We start from the raw sequence: 20,481 nt of genomic DNA, 5'->3' as shown, positions 1-20,481 counted from the left end.
GGTAAAACGAATACAATCGTTCGTCCACCCAGGGCTGCTGTAAAGATTAAATGAAGCCGCCGGGGGGCAGTTTTAGCAGAGAACAGGCACGGATCCCGTGCAGAATTACGGCCGGCCACGATTCTCAACACCTTTATCACATATGCCCGACAGAAGCCAAGCGTGGGCTGCAGCCCAGGGTCTCGGGTCAGAACCGGAACCGCTACCTCAAACACGTCCCGGATGTCCCGCCTCCAGTGGCTCGGGAGTCCTCGCTTATTGGCTTCTCCAATCCAACATGGCGACCTGCTATGGTACTTCAAGCACCTGCTCCTCCCTAGCCAATCGGAAGAAAGACGTTTCTGGAATCCGCCTCTTTCCACTGCACCACTGGCCAATCAGACCACAGCATGAAGGGTCAGCGCGGAGCCGGCGAAGCCAGCCGGCCCAATGGCAGCGTCCTAGCGTGTAGGCTCCGCCTCTCGGCGGACAGGCCGCTCGGTACCGGGAAGGTAGTGGCAACGCTTCAAGGTGGGTGATCGGGACGCGCCTGCTAGGGCCGGAATTGGGTAGCGCGGCATTGGGGACGAGTGTGGTGTCCCCGTTGGCCCTGCCGGCTCTGCGCCCGGGCCTCATCTCGGCCTGCCCAGGAGCGCAGTTCCTGTGCCCTTGAGCGTGTAGCGGGCGGGCGGGGAAGCCGGCCTCCTCATGGCGCATGTGCCACTGCGGCCTTGGGGTCAGAGGTCAGGCGGCAGGTCGAGGACGATGTTGGGTTAGGCGACTGGCCCTGAAGTCAGTGGTCAAAAGAAATGGGCCCGTTAGAGGTCACAGATCACGGGAGGGGTACTCTTGAGTTCCGGCTAAGTGCGGGGCTCTGGGCTAAACCCTTGGCATGTACGAACTCCTTTCGTTCTCCTGAGCCTTCCCCCTCAACCCTCACCCCCATTTCACTTGAGAAAACAGGCCAGGGGACCTCACCCACCCAGGGTCACTTGGCAGTCTGGGAGACCGTTCCGGAGGACTTTGATGCTAGGGACAGGAACTTGATCACGAGGGTTATTTAAGCCTCTACAGGATTTCCAGCAGGGGACGGACTGGGGGTGTAGAGGGAGGGGACTGGCCTGGGTTCAGTTCTTGGTCCCAACTCCTTAGTGTGTGGCTTTGGGCAAGTCACGTGACATAATTGAGCTGCAGCTTCTCATCTGTGGCTCTCTCGTGGGGTCCTCGTAAGGACACAAGGACGGTACAGGTCGCCCCTATGACAGTGACCTCTCAAATGCTGGTGGCCGCGGGCAGTGTTGTTTGGGTCAGATTTGGAGACGATGGACTGGAGGGGAGAGATGGGTGGCAGGAGGGATGGATTTTAAAGATTTCTCATATGAGCTAGAACTTGCGGTCCACGGGTCCTCCTAAATGTTGCGTAGCTGAGCTGGGTCAGGTTGGAGGGCTGGCAGGTGCCCTCCTGGGAACAGGAAGGCCATCTGTGCCTCTGACAGGAATGGAGTTAGGTAGGGGACAAGGTGACACAGTGGCATTGAGGTCAAGGGTCAGGGCTCCTGCACTGCGAATTCCTGGAGGGCCATCCTGGGACCCAGCACGCCTCTCGCTTTTCATGCCCACAGATGCGCTGCCTGACTATACCCAGGCTGCTTCGGGCCCTGGCACAGGTTGCACACACAGGTAGGACCAAGGGAGCCTTTTCTGGGCCTGGGGGAGCCCAGTGTCCCCGCCTGAGGTCTCAGCTGCTCTGCATCATCCCTCTCCTTGCAGGGCATCCCAGCGGCCGGAGCCTGCACAGCAGCGCAGTGGCAGCCACCTACAGTGAGTCCCAAGGCACTTGGAGCCTCTGGCTGTTCTGATCATGGCCCTGCCAGGGGCAGAGGAGAAGGCCTGGCTTTGCCGGGGGCTCTGCATCTCTGTAGAATGATGATGATGATCAACTTTGAATGTGGTTTCCTGGAACAGAGTCTGTCCTTGCCGGGGGTGGGGGGCCCTCTCTGTGGCCACACAGTTTGATGTCAGAGCTCCCCTGCGTGGGACCGGGAGGGAGATGCCCGGTGTCAGCCCTGGGTGCCTGTACTTCTTCACCAGGACCCAAGCCTTCTCAGCCTCCTCTCCTCCTGGGCAAGGGCTGCCAGGGCCAGAAGCCAAGGTGGGGAAGGGTTGGTGAAGGAACAAGGCCCTTTGGGTCCCAGCTGTTGCCCCTGGCAGGAAGGCCAGGCCTCATCTCCCTGAACTGGATTCCCTGGGGGGACGAGGAGAGGCAGTGAGAAGCCCCTACCATGGCCTCTCTGCCTGCCTCCTTGTCAGAGTACGTGAACATGCGAGAGCCCTCGATGGACATGAAGTCAGTGACCGACCGGGCAGCTCAGACCCTGCTGTGGACCGAGCTCGCCCGAGGTAGGAGCTGGGGGCAGGGCCAGGTGGGCTGGGGGTGGGTCCCGATGTTTAGAGAGGAGGGGCCCCACCTACCATGCCTGCGCTCCTCACAGGGCTGGGTATGACTCTGAGCTACCTGTTCCGGGAGCCAGCCACCATCAACTACCCGTTTGAGAAGGGCCCGCTGAGCCCACGCTTCCGCGGAGAGCATGCACTGCGCCGGTACCCGTCTGGGGAGGAGCGCTGCATCGCCTGCAAGCTTTGCGAGGCCGTCTGCCCCGCCCAGGTGAGCCCCTGCCCCTGACTGACCACTACCCGGCCGCTGCCACTGGCACAGGGAGGCCACAGCCGGCTGCAGAGAGGGAAGCAGGGCAGCCCTGGGCCCGAACTCTGGCCTCCTTACCTCGTGTGTGTCTCCAGGAGACTCCCTTTCTCTCTGAGCCACTTCCCCCCACCCCCCAATGGGAACCACAAGGGGTTCCCATTGTTGCTGGGCCGACTCAGAGTCAGTGGGTCAGTGAGTCAGAAGCGTAAAGCTTCCAGCCCTGAACAGACCATGTGACCTGAGTGGGGCCTGCCCTTGGGGGTCTGGTCAGGGACTTGAACCCCAGGCCTCTTGAGGGTCTCTACTTTTCCCCGGACACAGTAGCAGTTCAGGAGCCCTGCCTGTGTGCCTGTTGCAGCGCCACAGCCAAAGATGCACACACCATAGCTGAGGCCCTCGCGGCCCCATGGCTGTCCCTTTGAGTCCGGGTGTTTGGTCCTGTTGGAGGGTCCCTCATGGATCGCCTGTAGTCAGGGCCTATAGTGTGGACACATGGCGGCAGACCCACGGCGTGCCCAGCAGGCGCCCCGCAGGCACAGTGCTTACTCACTGTCCACACGGTGACCCCATCTCAGTGGCCGCTCCAAGACCACATCTCTGTGACTCAGGACGGCTCTTGTCAGGCCCAGTTTGTCTCCTGGACCGCTCCCAGCTCTTCTGGACCACCGGCTGTGGCCTTGATGTTCTCAGTCCAGCCAGCACCCTGGAGCACATAGGAGAGCCCCAAAACAATAGTAACAGTGACGGTTTCCAGTTAGTGAGTGCCGTCCACGGACCAAGCACTTTGCCAAGGTCATGATTTATCTTTACAACGACTCCGGGAGGTAGAGGTTATTACCCCATTTTTATAGATTAGGAAACTGAGACACAAAGAGAGGAGGCTACCAGCCAAAGGTCCCTCTGTGAGTGGTGGGCATTACACTCCTGGGGACGTGTGAGGGCCTTTGCCACAACCCTTTGAAGGTCCTCCCAGCTGTGGTCCTCCCAGCCACCACTTCTGCCAGGTGGTACAAGGCTGTACCGAGGAACTGAGAGGTAAGGACTAGCACACGAGTCTGGGTCTGCCCCTCGCTTACTGTGTGGCTTTGGGAAGCCCCTCAACCTCTCTGAGCCTCTATTTTCTCATCCATCAATTGGAAAACTAGAGTAAGTGGGAGAGTTGTTCAACATTAACCTACAGTAACAGGACCTACTACAGGCTGGCATCCCGCAGGGCTTCAGCTACTGCAGCAAATGCAGCAGGCGACAACCTTCCTCTCGTGGGACTCATGTTCTCCAGTTAGCAAACGAACAAGAAAAATGTCATCTAGGGCAGGTGCTAAGAAGAGGTTGACATGATAGATGTGACAGGTGGCCTGTTGGGGGAGGAGTCAGGAAAGGTATATCTGGGCTGAAAGTAGGTGACAGAAGGTCCGCTCTGCAGGCCCCGGGGGGGATGAGCTCCCCAGAGGGGGGTGTGTGTGTGCAGCCCCGGGGGCGGGAATGAGCAATGAGGGCTGGACCCTGTCCCCGGAGCCCGGCGTGGTGGCTGGCAGCAGTACCCTGTGCCACTCCCCAGGCCATCACCATCGAGGCTGAGCCTCGGGCTGACGGCAGCCGCCGGACCACCCGCTATGACATTGACATGACCAAGTGCATTTACTGCGGCTTCTGCCAGGAGGCCTGCCCCGTGGACGCCATCGTTGAGGTGAGCAGGCCCCGGGGTGGAGGAGGCTGGGGCAAAGGCTCCTTGGACGGGCCTGACATGGCTGTGCCTGCACCCCTACCTGCAGGGCCCCAACTTTGAGTTCTCCACGGAGACGCACGAGGAGCTACTGTACAACAAGGAGAAGCTGCTGAACAATGGAGACAAGTGGGAGGCCGAGATCGCCGCCAATATCCAGGCTGACTATCTCTATCGGTGACGCCCCTGCCTGCTTGGGCCGTAGCCCCTGGTGCCCAATAAAGAAGCTCTGACCCCTCCCACTGCCTTTGTCTTGAATTCGGTTGTCCAGGCTGGGCGTCGGGGTGAGGAGGATTCCTCCACTGGACCACGTCCCTCGGTGGGCCCAGCTGAGCTGGCCCAGCCTCCTGTGGGACTCTGGGTCCCAGCAGGCCCTGCCCGAGACTAGACCCTCGCTCATAGCAGCCCTGTTGGCCAGGCACGTTCCCCAGGGCTCAGCAGCACATAATCCTGGGGGTCCACGGCTGGGGTCTGTGCCTGCCCTCCCCTGAGGGTCACCCACAACTAAGGACACAGAGCTCCCCTAGGCCAGGCAGAAGTACGTCAGGTGGCAGAAACTCAGAAAGGCTAGATCACCCTTGTTGGGGGGGGGGTGACAGTCACGAGGTGGTGACACAGGCCCTGCTGCCCCTGAGCTGGCCTTGCCTTATATCCAGCCACATCCCCTTTCCTCCCCAAGTTCCCAGACCAGGCTACTGACTTGGCTTCTGCTCAGGACTTCCTGTTTTGCAGTCCCAGCAAAGTGGTGTGGTTCCCTCTGGAGCAACACACAAGCTCAGTGCCACTGGAATAGCCAAAAACAGCCTCCTTGCACTTGGTGCCAACCACTGTGAAAGGATTTCAGTACATTCTCAGCAGTGGGGAAACTGGCTCAGAGATGTGAAGTGACTTGCTCCGGATCACACAGCCTATATCGGATGAAAAAGCTAACTCTGGCCTGAGAGCTCTCAGTCCCCCTCTCCGTCATTTCCAAAAGTACTTCTTACAAAACAACGAATCTCCCAAGATGCTTCTTGGAAAGAAGGGGGAGGGTGTGCTGTGGACCATTAAGTGTGAGAAATGCCACCAGTGCCCTGTCCACTCTGGGACAAACACTGCATGTTAGCACAGTCAAGGCTCTGAGAAGGCCTGCAGCAAAGAAACCCAGCCTTTTCCTTAGCTCATTCCCAGGCAGCCTTTTTCTCAGAGCACTGCTGACACCTGGGCCAGTCTGGGCCCCGCCACTGGCCAAGGCTTTGAGGCCCCACAGCCTGAGGAGCAGGTCACAGAAGTGAGAACTAAGTGCAGGACCTGAAAGGAAAGCCGAAGGGAAGCCCAGGAAGTGTCCACGAGTCCAGCCCACTGCTAGTCTTAGTGGCTGTGGGAGGCGGGAGCATTGCAAAAACGCAGTTACAAGAGAGAAAAGTCCCAAATCACCTCTTCACTTTTCCCAAACAATCAGCATTAGGTAATTGGCATGGAGACTATATTGGTGCACAGGTAACTAGAGTACTTTTATTAAACGGGTCAGACTATATCCAGCTCCTGATGCGATTCCCTTACTGACCCGTCAGGTATCTGCATCAGGAGTGCAGCTCTTAACGCCCTTTTGTAAAACGGCAGAGACCAGTTTCCCCGGTCCCTGGTAGTATTAACCTGAGAACCCACCCCACTCCGGTGGTGGTTGGTCTGTCAAGGGTCCCCTCTGCAAACAGCCCCAGGACGTTCCAGAACACGTCCCCACTTTTTTTGGATGCTGACCTTGGCTGCGACTCTGTTTACAGTCCCAGTTTGGGGGCTCCATTTGCTCACCCCTTGCAGTGTGGGGTTCAAGGATCACCAGAGCTGAGGGGCCCCTAGTCTCCAGTGGGTATGGTCCTGGCCTGTCTAGAGTGCAGGCAGCTGGACAGCTGAGAGCCCCAATTCAGGGGTGCTGGGACACGACCAAATTGAAGCAAGGTCACTAGGACAACCCCAGCAGCAGGTGGAGCAACAGTAAACAGCATGCGTGTGTGTGTGTGTGTGTGTGTGTGTGTGTGTGAGAGTGGAACAATGCAACCATTACCTGGCCCTCAGTGTCCCGCTGTCACTGAGGAAAGAGGCCCAGGGAGGGGCAGCCATCCACCCAAGGGCACAGAGCATGGCCTGGAGCCCAGCCAGGCCTCTACTCTGGGTGGTCAGAGGCAGGAAGGCAGAAGGACCCAGTGTAACTGCGGCTGCCTGTTAAGGGGCTGTGGGTCCCAAAGGTGGGAGAGAGTGCTGGTCTTGGACCCCATGCGGGTCTTGGACCCAGGCCTGGGTCCCACCAGCCATAGGCCCAGGGAGCCCTCTAGGTGGTGGGGGTCCCATTCACTAGCCCTCGAGCTGGGGCACCTCCTCCCAGCCCCGCCGTGTAGAAGTGCGCAGTTGGCGCTGGTCAGTGTTTCTGCTCCCCAGGCCTCGTCACCCCGACGCCCGAATGGTCTCCCAACCTCCGCGAGGAAGCGCAGCCGGCGCGAAGTCCCAGTTTCGGCGCTGTCGCCCTCCCGGCGGTTCCAGGGACTCAGCGCGGGGCGGGGCTTCACTGACCCCGCCCCGCCTCTCGGCCCCGCCCGGCAGGGAAAGTGAGTTGCGTGGGCGCCGCGGCAGGAATCTCAGAGCCGGGAGCGCAGAGCCGAGCCGCGCCTCGTGTGGCCGACCTGGGGGTGAGTGCCTCCACCGGGTGTCAGGCCTTGCTGGGGGCCACAGAACCGAGGAGGAGGAGGAGGAGGAAGAGGAGGAGAAGGAGGAGGAGGAGGAAATGAAGGATGGGGTGTGAACAGCCACTAGCAACTACTGAGGCCAACTCTGCCAGGCCTGGTGTGCTCAGAGCTTTTCTCTGTGGCGCCTTCCCCCGAAGGAGGGACCCATTCTACAGATGAGGAAACTGTGGCCCACCCAAGTAGGAAGAGGCAGAGCTAGAGGCAAGCGGGGTCGTTCTGACTCCAGAGCCTACCAGTCCGGAATGGAGGAGGTGGCAGACCCTCTCCTCAGCCCATGGCATCATCGTGAGCCAGGCGCACAGAGGAGAGACCTGGTGGGTTGTTTGAGGAGCCGGCCTTAGTCTCCAGCCTCCCGAAGGACGAGGAGCAGAGGGGCACAGAGCGAGAAGTGGGCTGGACTCTGAAGGCCACAGGCAGGACTGGGGCACCTTCATTTGCTCCTTAAATGGGACTGGGGTGACCTCTGGTTCAGGAAGGGGCCAGGGAGGATGAAGGGTAGGGTGTGCGCCAGGGGAGGGGTCTGGCCAGGTCCCTACACACTCGTGCCCACCACAGGGAAGTGCCCAGGCCCGAGAGCCCTGTAAGTCAAGGCCACCAGGCTGGCTTTGCCACAGCTGCTTCACTCTCTGGGTCCCCAGACCTGGCTTCCTAAAACCCCCTATTTGGCCAGCCCAACCTTTTGGGGTGTCCAGGGCAGAGAACACATATTGGGCCCTCCCCTGAGCACCTGTTGGGCACTGAGACTTCCAAACCAGTAGCCCCAGGCCTGGCTCCCGTCTGACTTGGCCACTTGCAGACTCTTTGATCTTGGACCTCGCCTCCCCAAGTCTCAGTTAACCCACCTATAAAACAGGGCTACAGTGCCCTCTCCCTCCAGGATTGGTGATCGTCTTAAATGAGGGAGCATGGGTGAAGGGATCACGTGGGGAGTGTGGTTTTTGTCACCTCCCTACCTGGGTCCTGTCTCTGCTGGGGGTGGCTAAGTCCCATTTACCCAAAGAGGAAGTGGAGGCCCCGAGAGGGCAAGAGACTCCCCCAGGGTCACACAGCCAATCACAGCTTGGGCAGAGCTCCAAGCCCTGGTCCCTGAGCCTCTGGGAATGGAAGCCAGCCCCTCCTACCCACATTTCCTTGTCCAGGGCCCAGCCCTTCTGCAGCCTCAGGCTGTTTCTTTCGGCATTCTCTCCTCTCTGGGGCTGGGGACGGGGCTGCATTCCCTTTTTAGACCAAAGTAAACCAGGCCCCCGGGGAGGAAGTGACCAGCTGCATAGGCCCCAGTCGGCCCAGACAGTGGGGAGGGCACTCTGGCGCCAAACCTTCACCCTCTCAGTGGGACCCTAACCCATGCCTGTCTCCTCTTCCCTCCAGTTTGAGAGCTAAAGAAACTGAGTCCCACAGAGAGGAAGTAGCTGGCCCCGGCCCTGAGAGCAGCGGTCACAGAGCCCTGGGTTGTCCCATTGGAGGCCACCCTGGCCCTCCCCCTGCCGGTGTTTGAGCAAGGCCCCGCCAGGCCCTTCCGGCCCATTTTGCAGTTTCCACAGTTTCACTTTCAATAATTTCGACATCTGGAAGTCTGCTCCCACCCCTACCCACAACAGCCGCCGTCAGACAGCCCGGGCCTCAGGAGACGATCCCCTGTTCATCAGTGTTCCCAGCAGGCCTCTGTGCCCTCACTGGGCCCCTGGGGACACAGTGGAGATCCTCAGCACACACAGACCCCGCAGGGAGGGAGCAGGGCTCCAGCTGCCTGTGGGGACAGGCCCAACCTCAGCCTGGGTGTTTTGTCAAAGACACTCCCTGGGGTAGAAAGACAAGGGCTCATGGCCAGGAGGCTCGCTGCTAGAGTGACCCTTGGCCTGGGGTCCCAAGGATGAGTAGGATGCAGGGCAGTGGCAGGTCACAGAGGAGGGCCAGTGTCGCCAGGAGCCATCACGGGTGAGGAGCAGGGCCAGAGTCAGCCAGGAAGACCTTGACCTCGGGCTTTGAGTCTGATTGTGGCATCGGCTATGCCAGGTTCCTTGTTTCCCGTGTTATCTCAGCACATCATCCAGCTTCCTGGGCCTGTTTCTCCATCTGTCAGATGGGGGTGGAAGCAGGACCTTCCAGGATTATGTGAGCTGACATGTACTGAGTTCCTAGCCTGTCGGCAATTGTGGCTTGCCCCCGACTGAGCCCCCACCTCCTGCCCGCCCCACAGGACCATGGGCTCCATGTTCAGGAGTGAGGAGGTGGCTCTGGTTCAGCTCTTCTTGCCCACGGCTGCTGCCTACCCCTGTGTGAGCCAGCTGGGCGAGCTGGGTCTCGTGGAATTCAGAGACGTGAGAGGGGCTGGGACGGGTGTGGGAGGGGACCTTGTCCTTTGGTGTCCGAGATGGATGCCCTCCTCGGGGGATGTGGGGTCTGGTCTGTCTCCAGCTGGGCATCTGGATGTTCACAGTATGCTTAGCACCTTTTTGGGGAGGCAGCTACAGCCTGAGGAGAGCCTGGCCTGGGCCCGGGGGTGGGGACCTCCCTGACTCCGTCCCCAGAAACTGACCCCTCCACACGGCAATCACAGCTCAACGCCTCGGTAAGCGCCTTCCAGAGACGCTTTGTGTTGGATGTTCGGCGCTGCGAGGAGCTGGAGAAGACCTTCAGTGAGTTGGTCCCAGGCCTACATCCCGGGCAGGCTCCCTGGAGGAGGCGCCGGTCGAGCTTGGTCTGAAAGGGAGAGACCTGGTCACCCAGGTAGAAGGCAGAGAAGGGAGGTCCAGGATAGGGCCTGCAGAGCCAAAGCAGGGCAGCTGGGATCTGTGCAGTGTTCTTGGGAACAGGGCAGCCTTGGGTGAGCTGAGCAGAAAAGCGAGGCCAGGGCTGGCTTGGAAGAGGCCTTGAATATACTGGGCGAGGGCCTGGAAATTGGTCCCATGGAACGACCGTGGTTTCTTAGCAAGAGAGAGGCATGAACAGAGCTTTCTCTTCTGTAAATGGACCGGAGTGGGCAGAGGCCAGGATTTAGGGTCAGGTGCCCCCAAGAAGCAGCTCCTTCTTAAACTTGGGCAGGAGGGACCCCTGCCTTGGCACCTGGAGGAGCCTGCAAGGTGGGAGAATCAAGCACACTTGTGTAATGGTTTGATAGCTTACCAATCAAGTGATCAGGCAGGCACTGTGTGGGCCTCCACGTAAGCTCTCGTTCCATGGCCTGCGATGCGGGAGCTGGCCTGCTGGGAAGAGCTCTGTGGGCCCCGGGCTCTGGGCTGCACGGGGGCCAAGGGAATGAAGGCGGAGGGCAGGTCTGTGGGGATGGAGGTTTTGCCTGGAGTTTATCTGAGGATCTGGGACATAGTGAATCAGTTAGCTAGTGGCCACTGGAGTTTGAGGTGGCATGTGGGGTCCCCTAGACAGTAGCCAGCCCTTGGCTAACAGTGGCCATTAGCTGGTGATGGCCCCTGAGTGGCCTCCGCTGACACCCATCCCTCTGCACCCAGCCTTCCTGCAGGAGGAGGTTCGGCGGGCTGGGCTGGCACTGCCGCCGCCTGAGGGGGTGCTGCCAGCGCCCCCACCCCGCAACCTGCTGCGCATTCAGGAGGAGACTGATCGCCTGGCACAGGAGCTCCGGGACGTGAGGGGCAACCAGCAGGCCCTGCGGGCCCAGTTGCACGAGCTGCAGCTCCACGCGGCTGTGCTGGGCCAGGGCCATGGCCCCCCGGTTAGCACCAGCCTGGGCAGGGCGCACAGGAAGGGGCGGGTACCGGGCCCCATTTGGGCCGGAGTTCACGGTGCCTCTCGACTCCTAGGTGGCAGCCACCTACACAGATGGGCCCTCGGAAACTAGCCCCCTACTCCAGTCCCTGGGGGACCCGCACCAGGACCTCAGGGTTAAGTAAGTGAGGGGCAGCTTCACTCTCTTTCTCAGCAGCCACCGAGGCCCTGAGCACCGGCGCCAGGCCTGGCTTGGACTCCTTGTCCAGTGCTCCCAGGCCTGGAATTTTCCTTGTTCACGGGGGTTTCCCCTCTCTGGCCCTGCATGGTGGGCTCCTGCTTTGCTCCTGGGGGCAGGGCCAGTGTGCCTGGTTGACCACCCTGGGCAGGGCGGGCCTGTGGAGTGGTCTGGCGGGGCGAGGTTGGAGGAGGTAGGAGCAGCCCCCCCAGCCCTGCCTGGCCCGGCAGCTTCGTGGCAGGTGCCGTGGAACCCCACAAGGCTGCCGCCCTGGAGCGCCTGCTCTGGAGGGCCTGCCGCGGCTTCCTCATCGCCAGCTTCAGGGAGGCGGAGCGGCCACTGGAGGACCCCGTGACAGTGAGCAGTGATTGGGCTGGGGGGACCCAGGCTCGGGTGCATGCTGGGCGGAGCCAGGACTCCAAGGTAAACTGGGCTTCACTCCGTCAGGGCGAGCCCGCAACGTGGATGACTTTCCTCATCTCCTACTGGGGCGAGCAGATCGGTCAGAAGATTCGCAAGATCACTGACTGGTGAGCCCCCTGAGAGGCTGGCTACCTGCTGCCCTTGTGCCAGGCCCCTGCATGTCCCCTCCACGAGCCCGCCCTGTGCCCTGCGCTGCCCCATGAGCTCCTTCCAGACTCCTCTGGAACCCCTGGCTCACCTCATGTCACCTCCTCCCCTGCCAGCTTCCACTGCCACGTCTTCCCATTCCCCGAGCAGGATGATGCTCGCCGTGGGGTCCTGCAGCAGCTGCAGCAGCAGAGCCTCGAGCTGCAGGAGGTGGGTGTCCACGTGTCCACGACCTGCCAACCCTCCCCCGCCTGCCCCCCAGCCCCATGCCTCCTAACCCCATCCTGCTCTGGCCTCAGGTCCTGGGGGAGACGGAGCGCTTCCTGAGCCAGGTGCTGGGCCGGGTGCAGCGCCTGCTGCCACCCTGGCAGGTGCAGATCCGCAAGATGAAGGCTGTATACCTAGCCCTCAACCAGTGCAGCGTGAGCGCCACACACAAGTGCCTCATTGCTGAGGCCTGGTGTGCCACGCGCGACCTGCCCACCTTGCAGCAGGCGCTGCAGGAAAGCTCGGTGAGCCTGGTGGGGGTCCCCGCACCCCCTGCTGCCAGGCTGCGGCCTGTTCCCACCTCACAACACACTTCCCATTGCTTTGCTAGGGCTTCCCTTCCCCGGGGGAGTCCACCCCGACGGCCCTGGTCCAGCAAGCCCACCCCCTGACTTCCCACAGCTTCTGGGGTGGACTGTCACACCCTGGTGGCTATACTGGGCATTAAGTGAGAAATGGGGTTCAAATCCAGGCTCTGCAGCCACTGGTCCTGTGACCTTGGGCCGACTGGAGGGAGCCTCAGGCTCCTCATCTGTGAAATGGGTGCAATGACCCTGCAACCAGGGATCGCTGTAGTGTGAATACACCACAGGCTTCCCGTGCCTAGTGGGTGCTCACAGTTGCCAATGGGGCTCCCTCCTGGGCCACTTGGATGAGCAGTAGCATGCGTCTATTTCCCAAGCGACTGTGGTCCAGCTGATCTCTGGCTCTGCCGAAATCCCCCTGAATGGGGGCAGGTGGGACTGGTGGTCCTACTTCACAGAGAGGAGAGGGGTTGCCCCAGGTCCAAAGCGCCCATCCAGTGAGCCCCCTCTGTGCTCCACGTCTCCCTGAGGGTCCTGCCATCAGCCTCATCTGCCTGTCTGTCTGTCTGTCTGTCTGTCTGCCGGCCTGCCTGCTGGGCGCCCCAGAGTGAGGCAGGTGTGAGTGCCGTGGTTCACCGCATCCCCTGCCGGGACATGCCCCCCACGCTCATCCGCACCACCCGCTTCACGGCCAGCTTCCAGGGCATCGTGGACGCCTATGGCGTGGGCCGCTACCAGGAGGTCAACCCCGGTGAGAGCCATGGCACCCCACAGCCCCACCTTGGTGGAAGTCGGGGAAGGCGGTATCCACATTGGACCTGTCCTGCCCTCAGAAGTCGAGGTGCACTCCCTGTCACTCCACTGCTGTCGGGGCCCAGTGCTTTGTGTGTATCCCGGCAACCCGCCCCCCGCCTTGTGAAGCTCACAACAGCGCTGGCACAGGGCTGCACAAGGGGCAGCGGCTCTGCACTAGGAATGGTCCGGGTTTGAGGTCCAACTCGCCTACCTTGATAAGTTGCTTGGCTTCTCGGAGCCTCAGTTTTCTCACCTGTAGAATGGGAATCACGGTGTAGACTCAGAGCAGCCCTGGGAAAGTGAACAATCATCAGGCTTTGCCAACCAGCAGGCCCCGGGCCAAAGCGAGCCTGCAGATGTGTTCTGTTTGGCCACACTGTGTTTTTTAAGAAGTGTGAATTGGGTGCCATCCCAGAGTCTGGGCTCGGGGCCTCCGTGGCATCTGGTACAGAGATGTGCCTTGCTCCGTGGGGTCCTGGCTGACCATGGGGCCCCTCTCCCGCAGCGCCCTACACCATCATCACCTTCCCCTTCCTCTTCGCCGTGATGTTTGGCGACGTGGGCCACGGGCTGCTTATGTTCCTCTTCGCCCTGGCCATGGTGCTCGCTGAGGACCGGCCAGGAGTGAAGATGGCGCAGAACGAGGTGAGGGCGTGGGGTGGCCGGGCAGCTGGGGTGGGTGGGCCCAGCCAGTCCCTCACGGCCCCCACCCCCAGATCTGGCGCACCTTCTTCGGCGGCCGCTACCTGCTTCTGCTCATGGGCCTGTTCTCCATCTACACTGGCTTCATCTACAATGAGTGCTTCAGCCGTGCCACCGTTATCTTCCCCTCGGGCTGGAGCGTGGCGGCCATGGCCAACCAGTCCGGCTGGAGGTGAGGTCTGCCTGCCTGCCTGCCCCGCTGCCCCCCAGGTCCCCGCCGCCCCTGGTCCCCGCCTCCCTGAACACCCTGCCCGCTGTTCCCACAGCGACACCTTCCTGGCCGAGCACCCGCTGCTTGCACTGGACCCCAATGTCACCGGTGTCTTCCTGGGACCCTACCCCTTTGGCATTGACCCTGTGAGTCCTGGCCGCTGGCCGTGGGTGCTGCAGGCAAGCGGGAGGGCAGCCTGGTTTTGGTGCAGGAGGCACAGGGCCCCAGACAGATGAGGGGCCCCCTTGCTGGGTCCACATTGCAGCCACCCCCCAGAGCAGAGAGGCATGTCGAGGTGACAGTGACTGGAGCACTTGGTCGCTATGGAGCCCCCTCTGTGCCGGGCGCTGGTCTGAGCCCTTTATGTGCAATGACTATATTTCATTCTCCTGACGGCTCCATGCAGAGCTCCCATTTTATAGACGAGGAAGCTAAGACACATGGGACCATGTGCCCAAGGTCACCCCGTTAGAAAGAGCTGGGGTTGGGATGGGGTTGTGCTCTTAACCAGTCCCCTCTGCTGCCCTTCAGGGGAGGGCAGGTGACAGATTGTGCTGAGGCCCCAAAGGGGACAAAGAGGTGGGTGAGAGTGACGAGGGCAGGGGGCCCCCTGCGTGACACCCACCTCTCCTGCCACCCCAGGTCTGGAGCCTGGCTGTCAATCACCTGAGCTTCCTCAACTCCTTCAAGATGAAGATGTCTGTCATCCTGGGGGTCACCCACATGGCTTTCGGGGTGGTCCTGGGAGTCTTCAACCATGTGTGAGAGCCCAGGCTCCGGGGCCGGGGGTTGGCGGCTGGCAGGGCCAGGGTGGTCCGCTAACCTGGCCCTCCTCCTGCCCCAGGCACTTTGGCCAGCGGCACCGGCTGCTGCTGGAGACCCTGCCTGAGCTGGTCTTCCTGCTGGGCCTGTTCGGCTACCTGGTCTTCCTGGTCGTTTACAAGTGGCTGCGCGTCTCCGTGGCCGGTGCCGCCTCAGCGCCCAGCATCCTCATCCATTTCATCAACATGTTCCTCTTCTCCCGCAGCCCCACCAACCGGCTGCTCTTTCCAGGGCAGGTGGGCTGGGCCGGGGGCGGGGGCGGGCTCACACCCCTCCTGGGGCCCTGTGACCACTGGGCACCTCGGAGCTGCAGGGTCCTCATCTGGGAACCGAGGATGCAGGCCCGAGGCCTTGACACAGGGTGGTGCAGGGACAGTGTGAGGCTCCTGGGGGGGCGCGGGCGCAGTGGGTGCTGGAAGCCTGTGGCCCTTCTCTCCGAGGATTCCTTATGGAGCAGTGATGTCCCTGCTTAGCAAGGGGTGCTGCGGGAAAAGCAGACAGTGGGCTCCCTGGGCCCCGTGAGTCGTGTGGCCCGGGCCGGGTGTGGGGCTCGCAGGGGGCACTGACTCAAGCGCCATCCCCTGCAGGAGGTGGTGCAGGCCACACTGGTGGTGCTGGCCCTGGCCACGGTGCCCGTCCTGCTGCTTGGCACACCCTTGTTTCTGCGCTGGCAGCACCGGAGGAGGAGGAGGCGGCATGCTGGCCCACAGCCGGTAGAGGCGGGAAGGGGGCACGTGGGAGGGGACTGCTGGGGAGGTGGGGCCACTGCCAGGCTGAGATACGCCTCCCTCCCTCCCTCCCTCCCTCCCTGCGGGCTCCCCGCCGCCTGTGTATGGGCAGTATGGGGAGGTGTGGGCCCGATCTGGGGCTGGGCCGCTGCTGCTGCCTGCTGATGCCCCCACCCTTTCCCGCCCCCCGCCCAGGATGAGGACAAAACCGGGCTTCTGGACTCGCCCGACGCACCTGCCCCTGGCTGGGGCTCTGATGAGGAGAAGGCGGGGTGCTCAGGGGACCAAGGGGAGGCCAAGGTGGGTGTGGTGCCCTTCTGAGTGGGGGCTGGGGCAGGCCCGGCTTGCCACTCACTGCCGCCCACTCCACCCCCAGTTTGTGCTCTCCGAGGTGTTCATGCACCAGGCCATCCACACCATCGAATTCTGCCTGGGCTGCATCTCCAACACCGCCTCCTACCTGCGCCTCTGGGCCCTGAGCCTGGCCCATGCCCGTGAGTGACCCGGCCACCGGCAAGTCCTGGCTCCGCACCCCCACCCCCATAGCTGCTTGCTTGGTGGCCTGGGGGGAGGGTCACTTCTCTGGACCTCAAGATCCTGTAAAGTGGGGCCATCAGAGGAGGCCCCCGTTGGTCTCGCAGGAAGAGGGACTTCAGGCTGCCCGGGGGGCTGGTGGGCACCCCGGCTCCTGGTCTCCACTGTGCCTCCGTCATCCACAGAGCTATCGGAGGTCCTGTGGGCCATGGTGATGCGTGTGGGCCTGCGCCTGGGCCGCGAGATGGGCGCGGTGGCTGTGGTGCTAGTCCCCGTCTTTGCCGCCTTTGCCGTCCTCACCGTGGCCATCCTGCTGGTGATGGAGGGGCTCTCGGCCTTCTTACACGCTCTGCGGCTGCACTGGTGAGCTGTCCCCCCAGCTGGCCCGGGCAGCATGGGCAGGGGTCTAGGGACCTCCCCTCACTAGTTCTCCCTTCTCACCCCAGGGTGGAGTTCCAGAACAAGTTCTACTCAGGCACTGGCTACAAGCTGACCCCCTTCACCTTCACTGTGGAAGATGAATAGAGCCCACCTGTGGCCGTGCCCACGGCCTCCGCCCTTACCTTGCTGTGGCAGGAAGGAAATAAAGAGGAGGAAAGTCCAGGACTGCATCTTGGCCTGTCTGGAACGCCAGGGGCTGGGGAGGCTGGTGTGGCATCACCCTGGGCTGCGGGCTGGTCTTTCCCGTGAGCTGGCTTCATGGATCCCTGCCAGCCCCTGTGCCTGTCTCATACCCTCCTTTGCAGCTGAGGTTGTGGGTTGTGGGGGTTGGGGGTACTGGTGTAGGAGCTGGGGCCTCCAGAAGTCAGGGAGGATCCGTGAGCACTCCTGCAATAATCCAAGACTTTTGGGTTGAAGGACCAAGGAGGGATGTTTCCAACACATTCTAGCTCGGGATGAGTCTCCCTAGGCTGGGCTGGGCTAAGTGAGCTTCTCATCCTTGGGGGTGTGCAAACTGGCTGTAAGCGGATATTCAGGGCACTCTGGGTGTGGAGGGTGGGGCCCGGTGTGAATCGGCCAGTATCCCCATTTCCTCGTCCTGGCACTGGCTCTAGACACGCAAGGTGCTCTGAGGCAGAGAGCAGCCTGGGACACGCGAACCTGACCCAACACTTTACATGGGGGAGCAGAGGTGTCACACACACCTGAGGCCACCATCCTGCACAGAAGGGCAGCGGCTGTCCAGGAAGCCCCGAGGGTCGGGAGGCCTGTCCCATCACCAGAGCCTGCAGCCTCTCCTGTCTCCTGGGTGGGCGGTCCTGTTCCCAGGGCCCTGTGTCAGCTGGGGGGGTGGGGGTGGCATCCTGCAACTCTTCGTGACTCTTCGTGGCTGGGTTCCCCCCACTGTCTGGGAGGCAGGGCCAATGCTTCTCAGAGGCCTCGCTCTCTCCAGCTGAGGAGCTGCAGTTCTTCCAGCCCCAGGAACAAGGGCCGCGTGGAGGCCAGCGATGTCCTGGGCACTGAGCTGGGTGGCCTGGCCCCATCATTGGCTCTCATCTGCCCAACGGCTGGGAGGTGGGAGGGGCCTGTCCATCGGGTCGGGGCTGCCCTGCTGAGGGTCCCCACATGCCAGGCTGTGTGGCAATCTCACGTGCCTGGCAGACTTGGCTCTGAGGAACGATAGCAGTGTCTGGTGGGGAACAGCTGCATGTGCAGCTCAGGTGGGATCCGGACTGAGCCCCAACCCCAACTGAACACCTTCCTGGGGACAGAGCTGAGCAGAGACCTGCAGGGTGGGGCTGGTGACAGAGGGACCCTGAGCCACGTGGGTAGTGTTTCGTGGGGAGGCAGGTATGATCCCAGGGAGATGGTGGTCAGACGTGCCCTGGCTGACCCATGGATGGCTGGCAGCCTGGGTGCCGTGGGACCCACACACGCAGAGGCACTGGAGCGGGCATTCCTGGGGCATGGACGTCATCAGGAGACAGGGACGGGTGCGTCACCTGCCCTGAAGACAGGCCTGATCCCAAGCTCATGGTCTAATGCAGGACATAACTGAGGGAACAAATCAGAATTCCAGGCAAAGCTGCATCTAGAGAATAAGTGATGGGCCAGGGGGGATGTGGGGTTGTCTAAGCGACAGCATCGCGTGGGGGGCGTGACTTTCTGAGCCAACCGTGGAAGGATACGAAGACCCGACCCCAAAGCCTGTCGCAGAGTCCACAAGCCAGCCGGGCGCCTTGCGGAAGAGGAAGGCTGGAGTGGAGGGCAAGGTGGGTGAGGCTGGCAGGGCCCGATGACCGCACACCTTGTGCACACCTCCCACAGGGAGGCGGGAGCTTTGTCTAAACGAGCTCTCATGCAGGAGCGCAAGAGCAAAACACACTCACCTGGTTGAATCTATTTAAATGTCTACAATGGTGGACAGTGGAAAGTGTCCCTCCTGCCCTGGCCTAGCCGTTGTCGCCTGCCAGATGTTCCTGTTCCTTCCACACTGTGGGGACAGAGCCAGGAGTGCAGTTTCCAGGCTCCCGGCCTCACGTGGAAAGGTGCTCCCTCGGGTAGTAAATGGCCTCAACTGTGATGGGATGGCCATCAGCTGTGGCTAGTTGGCTGTCAGCTGTAACTGGTGGGCCATTGGCCACTAATATAACTGCTGTGGCTACGCTGGCAGCAAATGGGGGCTAGTGGGAAGATGGTGGCTGGCAAGCACAGATTGCAGTTAGCACGGCGGATTACAGCTAGCCAGTGAGGTCGGCTGGCAGAGAAGTGGACGGCAGGTTGCGGATAGTGTGGCTCCTGCTTCCAACCCAGGCACTGGCGAGAATATAGTGGTATGACTCCCCTATCTATGGCTCTGTGGGGGTTCCTTTTTGGCCTCACCATATCCTGCGTTCTTATGTGGGGAGCGGGACCAGAGACCCCGCATGGCACCTTACATAACACACACCCTTCCACATATCTGCACGCCCTGGGGCCTGGTGTCGGCACGGGAAGGTGACAGGCGCCCTCCCTGAGACTCAGGACACAACCAAGGCTGACAGCTGAGGAGGGGTTTTTATTTTGTTTGTTTGTGTAGGACAATCTCTGTGGTAACAGAAATGTATACACAAATACAATTCAAGTAAAGTAGAGTCAAAAAAAGAATTTATTCCCAAGGACATGTAATGTACACAGATTTCACAGCTATACTCTATCCACGCCCCCACATGCCACATACAGGCTGCATTTCCCACTAGGACGACCATGTCGGGGGCATCAGGGAGCAGTGAGGGCGGGGACAGCTGGCAGAGAGCCGAGGCCGGGGTTTCCCTCGCCCCACCGGGCTGCCTGAGGGGCCCTGGAGCTGCCAGCCGTGTCACAGGACCCCAGCTCCAGGTCGAGCAGAGTTGTGGAGGAGAAAAGGCAAAGTGGGAACAAAGCAGCCTGCTCCCTTCGGGGAAGGCAGACTAGGGGTGTGTCAGCACGTCGCCATGCTGCCCCTCGTCCAGCCATGGGCCCTCTGTGGCCGCAGCTCACTGTCTGCCCAAAGCCGGGGTTGACAGCTCGTTCAGTTCTGAGGAGCGTGCGGCAGAGGCTACATCCTGTTAGGAAGAGCTTCGTCCGTATCACAATACGCTCAGCAGGTCCAGGGAGCCACGCGCACCCCGACGGACAGCAGGTCCCACCGCGGCTCGCAGCGCCCGGCGCGGCCTGCGGCCTCCAGCGTCAGCCACTGGGACCAAAAGGATGAAGGAGCAGCTTCCGGAGATGCGCGGGCAGGCTGCCGAGCCACATCACAACCAGTCTGTCCTCGGGGGGGAGCGTGTCTGCAGTGTTACCGACAGAGCCGGGTACAATGCTCCCCGGCAGGGTAATCAAAACCCTGCAAAAATTAACGTTAACCCAAAAAGTACCTGCGGTTACACTGTTTACTCTTGCTGTTCGCTGTACTTGACGGAAGCTGCAGACCCCAGATATGAAATGCCCACTAGGTTAAAAGGAATCTGAGATATTGCACTATTGTACTAGATTTCTGCTGCCCGATCTCATTTGAGTCCTAGTGAAATCGTAAACAAGATATGGAATAAATGTTACTCAATTTTAATACAGTCTCTCGTATCATACACGTCTGTGTGCGGCAGCGACACCCCGCCTTCCTGCAGCGGTCGGAGCAGAGGGGCCCGCAGGCTGGGCCGCCCCTCGCAGTCCAGGGATGAAGCGTATGACGGCATCCCCCATCACACCCCTAGCTTCCTCTTCTGGTCGAAATAGGCATCAAACCTCGCCTGGGCATACTCCTAGGAGACACAAGGAAGAGTGGCTTCGCGGAGGGCTCCTGCCAGCCCTGCCAGCCCCACCAGCGCCCGGGTCCCCCCCTTGGCCACCAACAGCTCAGCACAGAGCAGCTGTGGCTGCAAAGGCTGTTCAGGAGCCCGACTGCTCTAAAGACAGTCTTCTCACGCTGTGTTCTCAGCAGGGTTCACTGCCATACCTCACCTTAAAGGTTCCCTGCCTGGCCACCTTGGCTGGCCTGGCCCTGCCAACCCAGACGGGACTTCTGTCTAGTTACTTAGTGCTGC

General features: G+C 61.2%; 3 protein-coding genes across 5 annotated transcripts in view; 2 read left to right on the top strand and 1 right to left on the bottom strand.

The window, feature by feature from the left end:
- Positions 1 to 380: 380 nt before the first annotated feature.
- On the top strand, positions 381 to 4,648 carry NDUFS8 (NADH:ubiquinone oxidoreductase core subunit S8). The gene is made up of 7 exons (XM_033120094.1): positions 381 to 510; positions 1,602 to 1,659; positions 1,750 to 1,800; positions 2,290 to 2,379; positions 2,472 to 2,644; positions 4,242 to 4,370; positions 4,456 to 4,648. The coding sequence occupies exons 2-7, from the start codon at positions 1,602 to 1,604 to the stop codon at positions 4,585 to 4,587; spliced, it is 633 nt and encodes a 210-aa protein (XP_032975985.1). The 5' UTR covers positions 381 to 510; the 3' UTR covers positions 4,588 to 4,648.
- A 2,319-nt stretch (positions 4,649 to 6,967) lies between these two features.
- TCIRG1 (T cell immune regulator 1, ATPase H+ transporting V0 subunit a3) lies at positions 6,968 to 16,582 on the top strand. Its single transcript, XM_033121425.1, has 20 exons — positions 6,968 to 7,069; positions 9,324 to 9,444; positions 9,684 to 9,762; positions 10,594 to 10,814; positions 10,903 to 10,988; positions 11,276 to 11,402; positions 11,493 to 11,575; positions 11,732 to 11,825; positions 11,915 to 12,127; positions 12,794 to 12,938; positions 13,488 to 13,627; positions 13,699 to 13,856; positions 13,951 to 14,041; positions 14,538 to 14,656; positions 14,740 to 14,953; positions 15,305 to 15,430; positions 15,641 to 15,745; positions 15,822 to 15,939; positions 16,165 to 16,342; positions 16,426 to 16,582. The coding sequence occupies exons 2-20, from the start codon at positions 9,328 to 9,330 to the stop codon at positions 16,502 to 16,504; spliced, it is 2,493 nt and encodes an 830-aa protein (XP_032977316.1). The 5' UTR covers positions 6,968 to 7,069; positions 9,324 to 9,327; the 3' UTR covers positions 16,505 to 16,582.
- Positions 16,583 to 19,049: 2,467 nt separating this feature from the next.
- Positions 19,050 to 20,481, bottom strand: part of CHKA (choline kinase alpha) — a 45,340-nt gene continuing 43,908 nt past the window's right edge. For all 3 annotated transcript variants that reach the window (XM_033120820.1, XM_033120818.1, XM_033120819.1), the window contains one exon: positions 19,050 to 20,199. In XM_033120820.1, the coding sequence (XP_032976711.1) occupies positions 20,140 to 20,199 (60 nt within the window). In that variant the 3' untranslated portion in view covers positions 19,050 to 20,139. The remainder of the gene's footprint in view (positions 20,200 to 20,481) is intronic.

The sequence above is a fragment of the Rhinolophus ferrumequinum genome, chromosome 11 (genome assembly GCF_004115265.2).
Source record: "Rhinolophus ferrumequinum isolate MPI-CBG mRhiFer1 chromosome 11, mRhiFer1_v1.p, whole genome shotgun sequence".
In the NCBI taxonomy this organism is placed as follows: domain Eukaryota; kingdom Metazoa; phylum Chordata; class Mammalia; order Chiroptera; family Rhinolophidae; genus Rhinolophus; species Rhinolophus ferrumequinum.
This window is presented reverse-complemented; position numbering and strand designations above follow the sequence as displayed.